This window comes from Stegodyphus dumicola, chromosome 1, assembly GCF_044657685.1.
Source record: "Stegodyphus dumicola isolate Sdum_Otavi_A_Nest chromosome 1, ASM4465768v1".
Lineage (NCBI taxonomy): Eukaryota > Metazoa > Arthropoda > Arachnida > Araneae > Eresidae > Stegodyphus > Stegodyphus dumicola.
In genome coordinates, this window is record NC_140768.1 from 218951704 (window position 1) to 218966468 (window position 14765).

The 14765-nt window shown below is 32.0% G+C and overlaps 1 protein-coding gene across 1 annotated transcript in view; it reads left to right on the forward strand.

Annotated features, from left to right (window-relative positions):
• The window catches only part of Prosbeta7 (proteasome subunit beta type-4), a 38906-nt gene extending 26549 nt beyond the window's left edge, over positions 1-12357 (forward strand). Inside the window, exons 6-8 of the mRNA XM_035348683.2 lie at positions 4236-4352; positions 8432-8520; positions 12259-12357. Coding sequence (XP_035204574.1) covers positions 4236-4352; positions 8432-8520; positions 12259-12268 — 216 coding nt within the window. The 3' untranslated portion in view covers positions 12269-12357. The remainder of the gene's footprint in view (positions 1-4235; positions 4353-8431; positions 8521-12258) is intronic.
• The last annotated feature ends 2408 nt before the right edge of the window (positions 12358-14765 follow it).

Below are 14765 nucleotides of genomic sequence, written 5' to 3' on the forward strand. Positions count from 1 at the left end.
TCTTATCGCTCATAATGTGAAATTCAATAATAAGCCTTTAAAACCAAATCTAAATGCGAGAGAAAGAGCTACAATGAGTGAAATTCATTCTAACCCAGATATTATCATTCCAAAATCTGACAAAGGTGGCCAGATAGCAGATAGTCGTCATGGATAAAACCACTTACATCGATGGTGTCACTTAACTCTTAAACGAAGGACCATATAATCCGATCCGTAAAGATCCATCACCTTCGGACCTGTCAAAAATAAAAACTGCAATCAAATCTTCACAAATCCTTTCAAGCAACTTAAAACAGTCGCTTATCCCATCTGTTGCGAATTGTGCCAGATTTTATGCTCTTCCCAAAATTCATAAAAGTGGTATTCCTTTCTTCCCTATTGTATCAAATTTAGGCACTGCCTCGTATACGTTAGCTAAATATTTAGTTTCTAGATTTTCAACACTATTAGATAATAACATTTACACCATAAAAAATTCAATAGAGTTTGTAAAAAAAGTTAAAAGCATTTCTCCTAGAAATTTATTCATGGTTTCTTTTGATGTAAAATCGTTACTCACCAATGTTCCAGTGGAGGGTATATTACGATGTCTAGAAATGAGACTTCGCCAATTTCATTTCTCTTGCATCGAGATTGATGAACTAATTTCCCTCATTCAACTCTATATAAAACAAACGCATTTTGTTTTCCAAAATAAATATTACAAGGAAACTGAGGGATTAGCCATTGGAAGCCCCGTCAGTCCCATCCTGGCTGATATCTACATGCATTATTATGAATCAAAATTGTTTGAAACTTTAAACTTCCCGGCATGGTTCCGCTACGTAGACGGTACTTTTACCCTGTTTGAAGGTAATAAAGATGATTTAAATAAAGTTCTTTCAACAATGAATTCCATTGATCCTGGTATTCGGTTCACCTTTGAACTTGAGACTTTCAATTCTCTTCCATTTCTCGACATTTTGGTCACACGTAACACATCCAACTGTACTACGGTTTACTGTAAACCTTCATCGGTGTGCCTTCCACCACACTTCAAATCATGTCATCCAACTAAACAAAGGTTAGCTTCATTTTATTCCTGTGTTTTCCGTGCTCTTCAAGTTTGCTCTTCCAAACTATCTCTTGATGAAGAACTAAATTATTTAAAAGCAGTAGCTATTGACAGGGGCTTTTCACCCAACATTATTAATCAAGCAGTTGAAAAAATTCTCATCTCAACACACCAAAAGGCACGCTCTTGTTTTAGGATATTATAAAAATTCTATTGTCATTCCCTTCTTTCCATCAGTTAGCTATAAAGTTGCATGTATTTTAATAAAATTTAACTTTCGGGTCATTTATTCTCCCATCAATAAAATTCTGAGTTCCATACTCAAGGACCCCATTCTGGATTTGAATTCCTGGGGTATTTACAGGATTCCTTGCCAGTGTGCTTTAATTTACAGTGGTCAAACTAAGAGAGCCTTATAATTTCACATTAAGGAACATGAGGCATATGTTAGAAAAAAGGAAACACAAAAGTCTTCTGTTGTCCAGCATTGTTGGTCCGAAAATTACACTTTTAATTTTCTGCTGCCAAAATTATTCAAAAAACATCTTCTATTAGTGAATTGGATTTTCTAGAGGCATTTCACATTCAAAAAAATCTTTCTGTTCTAGTTAACAACCCTAATTCCAATCCATCTTTCCCTTTAAAGAAATTATGTTTTAGTTCTACTTTCATCAATAGATGGTGCCAGTAGCTTCAGTCTTGTCCGTTCTTTCTTATTTTTTCTTATCTAATCACTATATCTTATCTCATTCATTTGTGCTTTTGCAACTGAGGATGATGGTTCGGTAAAACCACCGAAACTGTGAAAATTTGAAAATATAACGCTGATTTTTGTTGTTTGACTTCTGAATTATGGTTAATGATTCATAAAAGCAAGAACTTGTATGAAAATGCTTCTAAAGTAATTGAAAAATTTTTATATGCACAATTATTTGAAATGCTGTCAATAATTGGATAGTATGGAAAATAGAAATTATTTGCTTGCTAATACACTCTCTTGCAAAAAAAAAAAAAAAAGTGTGTGTATATCTATATATATATGTAAGATAAAATTATATGAATCAGAATTATAATATAATTATAAACATTAATTCTTCCTCTCTATTCTAAAATAGTAATAACTTCTCTGCATTGCGTCATTTCTAGATCACTGTATGGCCCACACAGCTCTGATGACGTAATAATTGGGAACTGAAACTACCTTTGTAAATCAAAACTTTTCTCTTTGGCATGCTTCCATCTTTCATAACTTCAGCTTTTGCTCTCACTGTGCTAAGGTGTAATTTCGCTGGCTTGCTTTCTATCTCAACAATATCAAAAATGTAAATCTTCTGTGGAAAGGCACGATTAGAGTGCCAAGTTATTGTGGCCACAAATATCAGTTGCAAATAAAAATGGAACTAAAACTGCCTCGACTGCCAAGTTCTTTAGATATTACCAAGTTAGCATCACTAGCATACTACGCAATCAAAATCTTCTTCAATATGGGTCTAATCACTACAGTGTTCCGTCTTTTTCTTGTGCTTTTATTATGACATATATATATATGCACCCAGAAAGAATTGAGCTAGAAATCAGCATTAGTATAGTGTTCGAGTATATGAACAAATGATAAAAAACTACTAGGGTGAAAAAGCGTTTTATTTATGCGTAGCAAAACAAGGAATGTAAAAATCAGTAGGTGGTGAAGCTACCCCTAGTAACTGTACAAACCAATACTTGGTTGGGCCAATGAGTATATTAAGTTGCCATCGTCCCTCTGTGGTGGATTGTGCCACAAATAGAGCAACCAGTCAGTGAGTTGGGATGTATTTGTACATGGCTGAATTTGCCTGCCCAATGTGTTCCAAATATATTCAATAGGTGACAGGCCAGTTGAGGACATAAGCATGTCGAAGACATTGTTGAGAAGGTTGTGCTGTATGTACCGGAGAGTATGTCTTAAAGGCATTTTTTGTTACAATATTGTGTATCCAAGGCATCAGCATGGTTGTAAATGCTCATCACTTCCTTTTGCATTCTACCAGCTGCGCACTTCAGATGCACAATTTATCGCTCCAAAATGCTGCAAGTTGGTGCTTCAAGTTAAAGCATTTACACAACTTGCCAAACCACATTTGCATGCCATGTTTTATGGCTCAATTTTTTCTGGGTGCATTTTTTTTTTTTGGCAACAGAGTGTATATAGCTTAGCAAAATAGGAATAAATTATTTTTAACACTTTTTTTAAATGGAAAAGTCCATATACCTCTTAAATATATCACAGTTCAGTTATCAATGTTAGAAAAATTAAAAAGACAGCTACCTGATGAAATGTTCAGTCATGTTAAAGTATGGTCATTGAACCAGTTTGTCCATTTTCAGAATTTTGTGACCATCTCAAGGTACCAGTTAGCTATAGCTATTGTATGTAGCCAAAAATTATCATTCCTTAAAACAAATGAACCATATATGGTGGCAGTAAATGATCTTGGATGATTATAAAGGACTTCATTTTGACCTTTGAGAATATTCAGATTTACCAACAAGCGCATATAAGCCAACATGTATTTTCAGCGATACCCTCCAAAACCAGGATAGTAATGAATTTCAAGTAAATTTATCTAAGACCACCAGGAGTTATGGAGTGCTTTGTCACTAAATCTAATCTAACTGACCCTTAAAATGTCTGTCACAAAGGTTGCTGGTCTTTGATAATATATATATATATATAATTGATGAGTAAATCAAACTTACAAATAACACACAATGGGTAAAGATAACTTTTAACTCGAAATGAAACAAATGAGGGTATAAGAATAGTTGCCGCTTATGAAATATCTAGTAGAAGAATATTGCTCTGATGTTATTTCTACAGTATCTGTTAACAACTGTTAGAAAACAAGATCCATGTTAGATATGTCTTGTGTTTTTTAAAATAACACATTTTAATTTCAAATGGCAAGACACATTTTTGTATCAAATTTATCACTACTGTACTTACCCAAGATTTTTATGAATTTTTTTTTCTGCTTTAAGATATTAAAGAACTTCCAGTTTTTAATAACTCTACACCCATCTCAAAGATTAAATTATTTAGTTTATTATGTTAAGTTCTATTCATACAAATTTTATCAAATGAAAAATTACATCATGTAAAACAGTAATATTTGATCCTTATTGGTTATTGTATTTTTAGCCTATTCTTAGAGATGCAATTGAAAAGAAACCTGACGTATGTGAAAGTGAAGCCCGGGATCTACTGAAACATTGTGTGCGTATCTTGTATTATAGGGATGCAAGATCCTTCCCTAAGGTAATGTATTTTAATTTGATGGAATTTGCAATTTAAGAATCAGCATATTACATTGTTATATTTCTCCATTTTCAATTCTTTTCTTATTTAAAATTTTGAATGAATAAAAATCAGGAGGAAAATAGGTCTGCTCTCTTCACTGCGTGTGGCTTCGTACTAATGAACTGAATAATTTCATGATTTTAAACATGAACACTTCTTTTACATGTCAGTCAGATATGAAAATGACTACTGCCTGTTTTCTTTTGTAGGTTGTTGTTAACCCCTTCCCTGTTTTGCCCATACGCCGTACAGGCACAGGTTTCGGGCAATCTGATTTCTATTTCGCTTGCACTGTTTCGACCGTATTTTTTTCAATTTTAGTAACAAATTATTCGTATAGATGGGGATAGTTGTCCAGTAAATGATAGTTTGCAGTTTATTGTCTAATTGGTTCAAAAGCACGGGTTTTTTCGCATGTTTTGTATCAGAAGACAAATTGTTATCTATCAGTGTATAGCTTTCTGGCTATATTTTACTAACCGCCTGATAATTGTATTGATGTAAGAGTTGAATAATATATTTTTACTTTTAAATAATGGATAATTTAGAGCGTATGGAGCTAATTTCTTGTGATTCGAACTGTGACTCGGAATCAGAAACTGAATTATCTGTAAATGATAGTAGCGAAATTTTACTAGATGACCTTGATAGTAGTATAGATGAAATCAGTCAAGCAAGACAATTTTTTTAAAATTAGTTGTGATAATCCTTCGGATTCGCCTTCAAGATTTGCTTTCACTGGAATTCCAAAAATTAACTTGGATATCGATGAGACTAAAGGTAAACTTCAGTTCTATGATGCTTTCATAGGCGATTATTTGCTTGACCTGATTGTTTTTGAAACAAATAGATATGCTGAGCAATGCATAAAAAACAGTACACTTCGTAGGCATTCCAGGAGCAAAAAATGGACACCAACATCGAAAGATGAATTACATGTGTTTTTTGCTTTGAATATTCTGCAAGGTATTGTAAAAAAGCCAGTTGTTGAGCAGTATTGGAGCAAGAGGCATTCAACATCCACGCCATTTTTCCCAAAAGTGATGTCATATCGCCCTTTCAGTTAATTTACAGTTTTTTGCATTTTTCAGATGATGTCAATTTTGACATAAATTCTCATAAGTGTCCAAAATTATCAAAAATATGGCCCGTGCTAAAGCATTTAAAAACTCGTTTCGAAAAAATGATCATCCCTGAACGTGACGTTACCATAGACGAGAGTTTTATGTTGTTGCTAAGTTGGAAACAGTATAAGCTAACAGTATAGCTGTAAGGCTAAGTTGGAAACAGTATATTCCTCTAAAGCGATCACGCTTTGGAATAAAATTGTACATGCTTTGTGAGTCGAAGTCTGGATATGTATGGTCTATGATAATATACACCGGAAAAGGAACTGTGTTTGATGAAAATTACAAACATTTGAGCAAATCTTCGCAACACTTATGCAACCACTATTATTACACTTATGCAACCACTTTTACATAAAGGATACTGTCTGACAACTGACAACTTTTATTCATCTCCTGAAATAGCAGATATCCTCATTAGTTACTGTACAGATATGTACGGAACATTAAAACTTCAAAGAAAAGAAGTTCCTAAAGTTTTTGACAAAAAAAACTTCAAAAAGGGCAAATGCTTGCTTACCAGAGGGGAAAAGTGTGCATTATGAAATGGATAGACAAAAAAGCCGTGTCTCTCATATCTACAATACATAATCTGGAAATGGTTCAAGTATCCACTTTGACGAATGAAATTAAACGAAAACCTAAAGTAGTTATGGAGTATAATAAATAACACAATGGGTGGTGTAGATCAAATGGACCAGAACCTAAGTAATTATCCTGTAATAAAGAAACGAGGAAAGAAATACTACAAAAAAAATAATTTTTCATCTTCTAGACATCTGCTTATGGAATGCTTATGTTTTGTATAAAAAGCACGGCGGTAAAGATACGAATTTATAGTTTCGATTGGAAATTATCGACCGACTTATTGAAAGGCATGCTGCAGTAGAAGAAAGAAAAGGCCGTCCTGGATATTTACCAACTCCATTAAGACTAACTAACAGAAGGACATTTTTTAGAGGTTATTCCACCTACAAAGAAAAAACTAAGACCCGCAAGACAGTGTTATGTGTGTTCATTGAAAAAAAAAAATGACAACGACAAAAGAATTAGAAAAGAGACAAGGTATTTTTGCCCAGAGTGTGATGTTGGACCGTGCCTGTCGCCTTGCTTTAAGATATATCACACTAAATCAGATCTTTAAAAAAAGAAGAGTAAGCATGTTTTGTATCAAAACATAATAGTAAATGTAATTGAATTAAAATCGAAAATATCTGTAAGTAATTGTACTATTTTAATTGTAAATGTAACTTCCCCGTTTTGCATTCACGTAGGAAAAAAAAACAACTTGCAGGGAAAATTGATTATTTTCATTAAAGAAATAAAGTTGCAATAAATGCTTAAAAATATTAGAAATGTTAATTTTAATAACATATCTTTACTTAAAAATGTAAAATGAACAAAAAATGCAATAAAAAATTGTGACATTTTTTGACCGAATTCTGGAAAAAAATGAAACTGTCAAAGGGTTAATGAGGTTTCTCTTAACAGTTCAATGCTAACTGTGCCAACTAGTTGTAGAGTTATTAAGTCCAGTAAATGCTAATGGTTAGGATTCTGAGTTCTGTTAACATCAGCATTGCATGAGTATTTTATACTTTCTCGGATGCGGATAGAAGCTTTTATTATTTATTATTTTCCAACTAGGGTGAATTATGAGAGATTTTTTCATCTTTCTCTGTTTCATACTAAAAGGCTGACATATTTAAAATAGTTCTTTATTGCCTTTTCTGAGACTTGGTTTCAGTATATATTTTAAAAAGTATGATACATCAAAGAAGTTAATTTTCTTGCTAACTTTAATCCACATCTTTCATATTTTGAAGGATTCTAGCACATAGCTCAAGGAATTAAATCTTACCATGTTTTGATAATCTCTTGATCACATGATGAATTAAGAATGTGCACTTGCTGGAAGAAATAGAGTGTGTTTAGACATTGTGACTGCTGATGAGACAGATTGATTTTTTAGTTTATTTTCTTTTTAAAACCCATTCATTAAAAATTGCTAATGCCATCCATGTCAAGTCATAACATTTTAATAGATCAGCTTCATTTATTTATTATTAAGCTTGTTATGCATTTGCATAATTTTAAAATGTTCAAAAATAATGACGGGGATTGAATTTAACAATGATTACCTTCAACCCCCCCCAAATAAATCTGCTTTATTTTGGTTTTGAAATAAACGTAATGTTGAGAGGCAGTCTGATCATATCAAATATTTTTTTTGTTTCTTTTTATAAAACAGAGAAGATTTTGGCAGTTCAATAACTGTATCATAATGTTAACATTTACTACTGTTACATAATCTTTTAAGCATTTTTCTTAGTTCTGGTATTATTTTTGTTAATTGCTCTGATGAAACAAACCAATAAACACAGACCATTTTTTAGATAAATATTAAGGTTCCATTTAGATGAGAATTTTTGACATTGCTGTTCCAAAATTTAAAAATAATAATTAGATTTTTTGATATCAGTGTATATTAATTTCATATTAATCAAAAATCATACTGCTTAACTCATTTTATTGGTGTTGGGGCTTTATTAAAGTATTATTATGTTTTCTCATGTTTGTAAATTTCATGGCTAAATTTTTATGGGACTCCATCATTAAAACAAAAGATGTAAATTTAATTGAATTCAGGCCCATTTACAATATAAACTATACATTTCGAGTTTCCAAAATATGAATTTATTATTTTGTTAAATTATTCTGAGGAACAGTTTGTTTTGAAAAAATTGCTTACATAATTTCAGTGTACTTTTTTTTTTTTTTTTTTAGTTTTACTTTTTAATAAATAGCATAAGTTATATTGTTAGGTATAAACAATTCACATTATTTGTTCAGAATTGCCAGTAATTTTTCTGTGTGCAACTGATTCTTCAAAAATTATTTTATTTTTAGTACACTTTGGGCCTAGTGACTAAAGAAGGTGTAAGAATCGATAGTCCACTGGAGATTGATTCTGACTGGACTGTAGGAAAACATATTGTGTAAGTACTTTTTTAAAATTCTTTTGCCTATGAACTACAATCTTCATGATGAACTGATGTTTTAAAGTAGTCAATAATAATTCACCAAAAATTTGTTGTAATGTTAAAATCTTCTTATGGTTTAAATATTAAATTATTGTGAATTAAATTGCTCATTTCAAAAGAATTTGTCAAAGTAATCATTAAAAATCTCCTACCTCCTAATAAATATAAATTGAACAGTATAATTTTTAACTTGGACTTAAGATGATTCAAACAGGATTTTATGCTTTCTCTGTCATTAACCCCTTAAGGACCAGCGGCAGGAGAACGAAATGCAGTCACGTGACCGAACCCGCTGAATCGGATCGCCGCCGCCGGCCCGCGTATTTTCAGCAGTTAAGCCTAATTTTACAAACAAAATCATATAAAAGCATTTTGATATTATGACTTCAATTTTTGAAGTTGCATATTTAATGTATTTGTTTTTAATGTGTATTAATATAAAGAATATCACATTAATAGAAATACTTCTCCTACCTTTATTATTTTTCCGTCAACGTAAATTTTCAGAAACTGTCTTTCAGTTAGACGGAAAGGTATAGTGTTCAGTGATTTTGGACATATTTTTAAGTTTTTAAGTAAGGTCTCTTATCCATGGCTATGAATAAGAGACCTTACTTAAATGAATGTAACTGAATATAACCCCGACACATGTCCCAAAACTTCTTCAAAAGACACCCAGAAATATATCATCCTCAAACCCTGTGTGACATCAGGTTCATATTAGAAAACTTCCTGTTTTTCTAAATCGAAAACAGCATCCATGATGACCGGAAAGTGATCAAGGAAAGACCCCCCACTGGCGGGATATCCGTTACTGATCACATCAATATATACATTATATACCAAAATATAATGCCTGTGTCATTATACATAATGACCATTCAAGGCATTACATATAATGAGCTATTAAATCGAGTAAGAAAAACAAAAACGCAGGCTCTTTCCTGAGAAATGTGAGTATAGACGCATTAGGTGTCGAGAAAGTAGTCTTTCCCCTTCTGTAATAATGTTACTTTTTAATTAACCAAGAAAGCTGTTGCAAATATGACTTATTGTAGCCCCTTTTCTGCATCATCTCTCTTCCTTGAAATAATTCTAACGTTTTCATGAGGTTTAGTGTTTATTTTAAAGGGATATAGCAATTATTTCTACTTCATTTTTCACTGCTACTGTTTGTATTAAGAATGGACTGTTCCAGCCTAATTAAGATGCAAAAATGAAACTCGAAGTTACGTCATCTGGAAAGATGGGTCGTGCGGACAGCTGATTGGCTGCTATCAGATGACATCATATCTACTTCATGTATCTTGCATCGCTCTGGCTTAGTCCTTCTTGTTCTTGTTTTCATTGGTCCTGGTGTGCTGTTCCAGCTCTCATTCGGAGACGTTCTTGTGATGCGTGTCGTCCAGCGTTAAGTGCCTCTTCAGTGCCGTGGTTCCGGGCCATGTTGGTTTTTCCGATGAGCAACAGTGGGCGGCATCCTGTTTCCATGGTTAAGCAGCGATAAATCTCAAGTCGTGGTTCCCGGTGAGCAACTGCCATGGGTGGCATCCTGTTCCAAGGTTAAGTGGCGACGAATCTGAAGTTGTGGTTTCCGGGAGCAACTGCTGAAGGATTGGATTATGGATTATTCAATTATGGCAAAGGACATTATGGCTATCTGCTTAAAGGGAGGGATGCCTTCGTGGAGGACTTTCTAAGGGAAACTGGCTCGTATACATGTTACACATGGAGAAAACCACAAAAACGCCCATGCAGCCAGCCCGTTCGCGGGATCCGAACCTCGTACCGAACTACCAGTGTTCAGCGTCTTTACCGCTCGATCGCTGGTGGGCCAACTGCTGAAGGTGGCATCATTAACACCAGTAGTTTTCAGGTCTAGCGGCGATGTTTTTCCAAGCTGTGATGTGCTGTGAGCAGCCATTCAAGGTTTAATTTTTCAGATGCCTTTTTGGCCAAACGCATAGACTTATTTAGTCGAGTGAAATTCAAATTAATCATGTAGTTTTGTTCTGTGATATGTTTTTCGCGAGTTATTGAATGCCAGCATTCATAGAACAGGTAATATATTTACTGTATCATTAATAGTGTAATATTCTTTAAAGGAAAAAACCTTCGGGTTAATGAATAGTTAACTAAGTGTAATTTTTGACAATGATTATGTTACACTCTTAACTTTAAGTTACTGGTATTGATCAAATTTATTTATTGTATTTTTATTTTTATATCTATATTGTTAAATAAATTGTTTAAGTTTAAAAATTTGTCATCTATGTCTGCACAGCATATAATCTTAGGGTGCTTCTATTGCGATAATTATTTCTGCTAAATGTTTTCTATAACTTTAAACTTTGCTTTTGCATCAAAAGCTTATGTGAAGTTTCAAAATAAATAAATAAAAAAAATCCTAACAAAATAAACAAAAACGCCTGTGCCCCTTTAATTCACAGGCACACTTATAAAGAGCCGTTATTTCCAGTTTGTTTATTTCAATAAATCTCTCAAAACCAGAAGCACGAAACAGAAACTAATGCCAGTACATGAAGGTCAAATGCCGTATGAATCAACCCATGTGGAAACAATTACCACTTAGCTCCATTTACTGGCTTTTAAAAATTCAAATAAATTATTCCTTTTTAATGTCATGTATATGCGGTGCTGGGCTCGTAGGAGCAGAATCGTTGCGTCGTGCATACGGATGCTGGGCTGGTTGGAGTGGAATTGTTGCATCGTGTATATGCAACGCTGGTCCTGAATGGGTTAAGTATAAAATATAAATGTATATTAGTGGTGGATCAGTATAGCAAGGAAATGATATTTCACAAGAGGCAAAATTAAATCATTTGTTGGCATTATGTTGGAAAAGGCCTAGTGTATTTCAGAAAATATTGAGAGTAAAAATTTGAATATTTTAATAATGTATACCAAATGATGAGAATTAGAAGAAACTGCAAATTCAATTTTTTTTTGGGGGGGGAGTGCATTACATTTTATCATTCATATGATAAATCATTGAAAGGCTTCTCTTGGGAAATACTACCACTAACATTACAGCTGAGTGAAAACATATTTTTTGTTGCATAGCTAAAAATATTGAAACTAATAGATTTAAAATGATTATACACTTAGAAATACAACTGACAGGTAATATATGAAACTGTTTGTTTAAATAAGGAAGAAAAGTATTAAAGTATGTGATTTCCTTGTTTCAGAACTGAAATCAAGGAAACTCATATCTTGTTATTCTACATTCTTTGTTAATATTTTTTTTTAGTAGTAAAAATATTCTTTATTTTAATGCTATCCTTAAGCTTAGAATTTCTAAATTGATATATATTAAATAAAAAAGGAACATTCTTAATGAATACAGAATTGTGCTCATCCAAAATAAGTCAATTATTTTAAATAATGTTATATTTTATCCTAAATGATATGATATCTGATGACAAATTTAATATTTATGGTTATTTAATATGAGGGTTCATAAAGTATTTTGTATTGCGATAATTCATACATCATTTAATCTTGTATAAGATACTTACTTAGCATTTTAAATCAAAAAGCAATGAATGATATTATAAATTAGAGATTAATTTGATATTATATGTTTATATTTAAATATACAAAAAGTTATGCTAAACCTATTAGTAAATTCATTTGTGTTAATAAAATTATTCTTCTCTTTTTTTTCAGCTGCAGTTAAATTTCTACCCAGTATCTAATATTTTTGGACTTTTTTTCACCGTGTTCTATTTAATATATATTTACATTTTCAATAAACTTTGAAAAATACTTTGTATCTTATTTTCATTAACAAGCAGATTTAAGAAACTAATATACACAATCAGTCAAAATTGAATTTTCGGCTTCACTTATTTAAAAAGAAATTCTGAAATTTTCTGACTGTATTTTTTAATAGCTAATTAAATTATTCATCTTTGAAAAGCTATGTACCAAATTGATAAATATATGAACTGTAACAGTTATTATACTCTTTTGTGTATTGAAGTATGCACAATATAATTTATGAAAACTGCCATAAATTTTCAACAATTTGATGAATGAAAGCAGCCATGCTTTCATCAAGTGTCCAGTCAAAAAAAAAGTTTAGATTTTTTTTAAATATTATTCAGGTTTATTTTTTATTTATCAAAAATAGACCTATTTTGCAAGGTAGCCAAAAATATTCAAGTTTCTTTTTCATTCAAGTTTTCTTCCATTAATTTAATAACAAACATGCAAATTAAAAAAATATATATATCATAAGTCTTAATCCCTTGCTCTCACACACAAACAAAAATTTCACAAGTACTTGTAAAGTTTTGAAGTAAATATTTGTTGATATTTTTATTTGAAAAATCCTGTTCAGATGTTATGGCAATGACTTAAATACTCAAGGGGTGGGGAATACAGCAAAATCAAAAATAGGTTTATAAAGTATTTCTCCCACTTTCCTAGCGTCCTTCGTAATGTAGTGGTTCCGCATGCTGGGCTGGTATTCCAGAGGTCCATGGTTCGATTCCCGTCAAAGGCAGTTGCTAATTTTTCATTTCTCTGGCTTCCAAAAAACCCTAATGTCTCTACAGGTTAATCATATGTAAAACAACTACTGGCTGGAAAAGTCTGTTCTCATTTCCAAAGAGAGGTTATCACTTGTATCAATATCTAATATAAATACAGAGGAGAGGTGCCAACCTAACTCAAAAACTGCAAGAAAAGAAACTGGGAAAATTATTTCAGCAATCTAAATCATTTTTAAACAAAGCATACAGAAAGAAGCAATTTTTAAGTAATGAGCTAATTCCAAAAAATATCTAATGATTAAGTAAAAGTGCAGTCATTAATTCTTAAATGCAAATTGTATAAAAATATTTGAAAAAGGTGATTAGAAAAAGGGTACCTTTTAACAGAAAATTAACTAATCAGAGTTCATACAGCTGCTTAAAACACTGGTAAGTTAAAAAGGGAGCATCATAATTTTGTCCAAAATGTCATGAAATGTCTCGTGTGTTGATGAGTATGTATGCATTTAAAAGATGTCCTGATATCACAAATACATTGTTTTCTTCAAAAAGTAGTTCAAAGAAAGTTGCATGTATATCGGGTTTAAAGTTCACAAGTAGTTTGCTTTGTATATAAATATAACCAAGACAAAAGTTTGCAAATTCTTGCATCTTTTTGGAAGCTTATGAAATTTGCATTCTGAGTAGGATGCTAAGAAAAGTTTTGATCTTATTTTGTGTTCATTGGCTAATATACGCTTGATGCTGATTGGAAAAGAGGACCATGTTTTCATGCCAATATATCTTGATAAAACATGTCATCTTTGCATATGTAGTCTGCGGAAAGGGCCCCAAGCAGTTTCTGATGGCAAAAATCACACTTTTTGATGCAAATAACAAAATACACTCTCTATATTTATTTAAACAAATTTAAATTTTAACTAACATGTATATATGTAAAAAAGCAAATTTAAAGTTAAAATTAATTAAATTTGTATTTAAATTCAATTTACACACACACACACACACACTCTCTCTCTCTATATATAAAACTGAAAAGTTTCAGATTTTAAATTAAATCCAAATGGGCATATCTTTAATGTTTTTGTGTGTTACCTTTATTTATTAAATATCATGTTCTCTGCACTTAAACCATAAAATTCAGTTCAATAGCAATATAGCAAAATAATTCTAAAATGAACCTATCTTTAGAATTTCTGGTGCGGAGACTCATGCGCTGGAGATAAAAATGTTTTTTCTGTGCAACATTGCCATTGCTTGCTTTGAAATCCTCGAGTTTGTTGATTAAAAATTCGTTAAAGTTTTACAAAATATGAAATCGATACACATGCCCATATTCGCAGTAGGATTACGTCATTCAAAATTCGATGGCTCTAGGTACCGTTTTTTTATCACAATGCGAGAAATATACATTTATGCAGATTTTTCAGTATTTAATTTCATCAAATATAATGCAGGACTCTAACATTTGGTGGCAACAGTTTGAAAAGTGGAACAGACATATATAGTGATTCAACACAAAATCGCAAAACAAAAACAATAGTCCTTCAGGGAAAGAGCCCCTTTGGACTAAAAAAAGCAACGCTCCAAGAAGGAGTTGTCTGATGGAGACAAAAATTGGTGGATAGGAGCATTATGTAAAGAATAGAAAATGCTTAAAATTTCAGAACAGTTGAA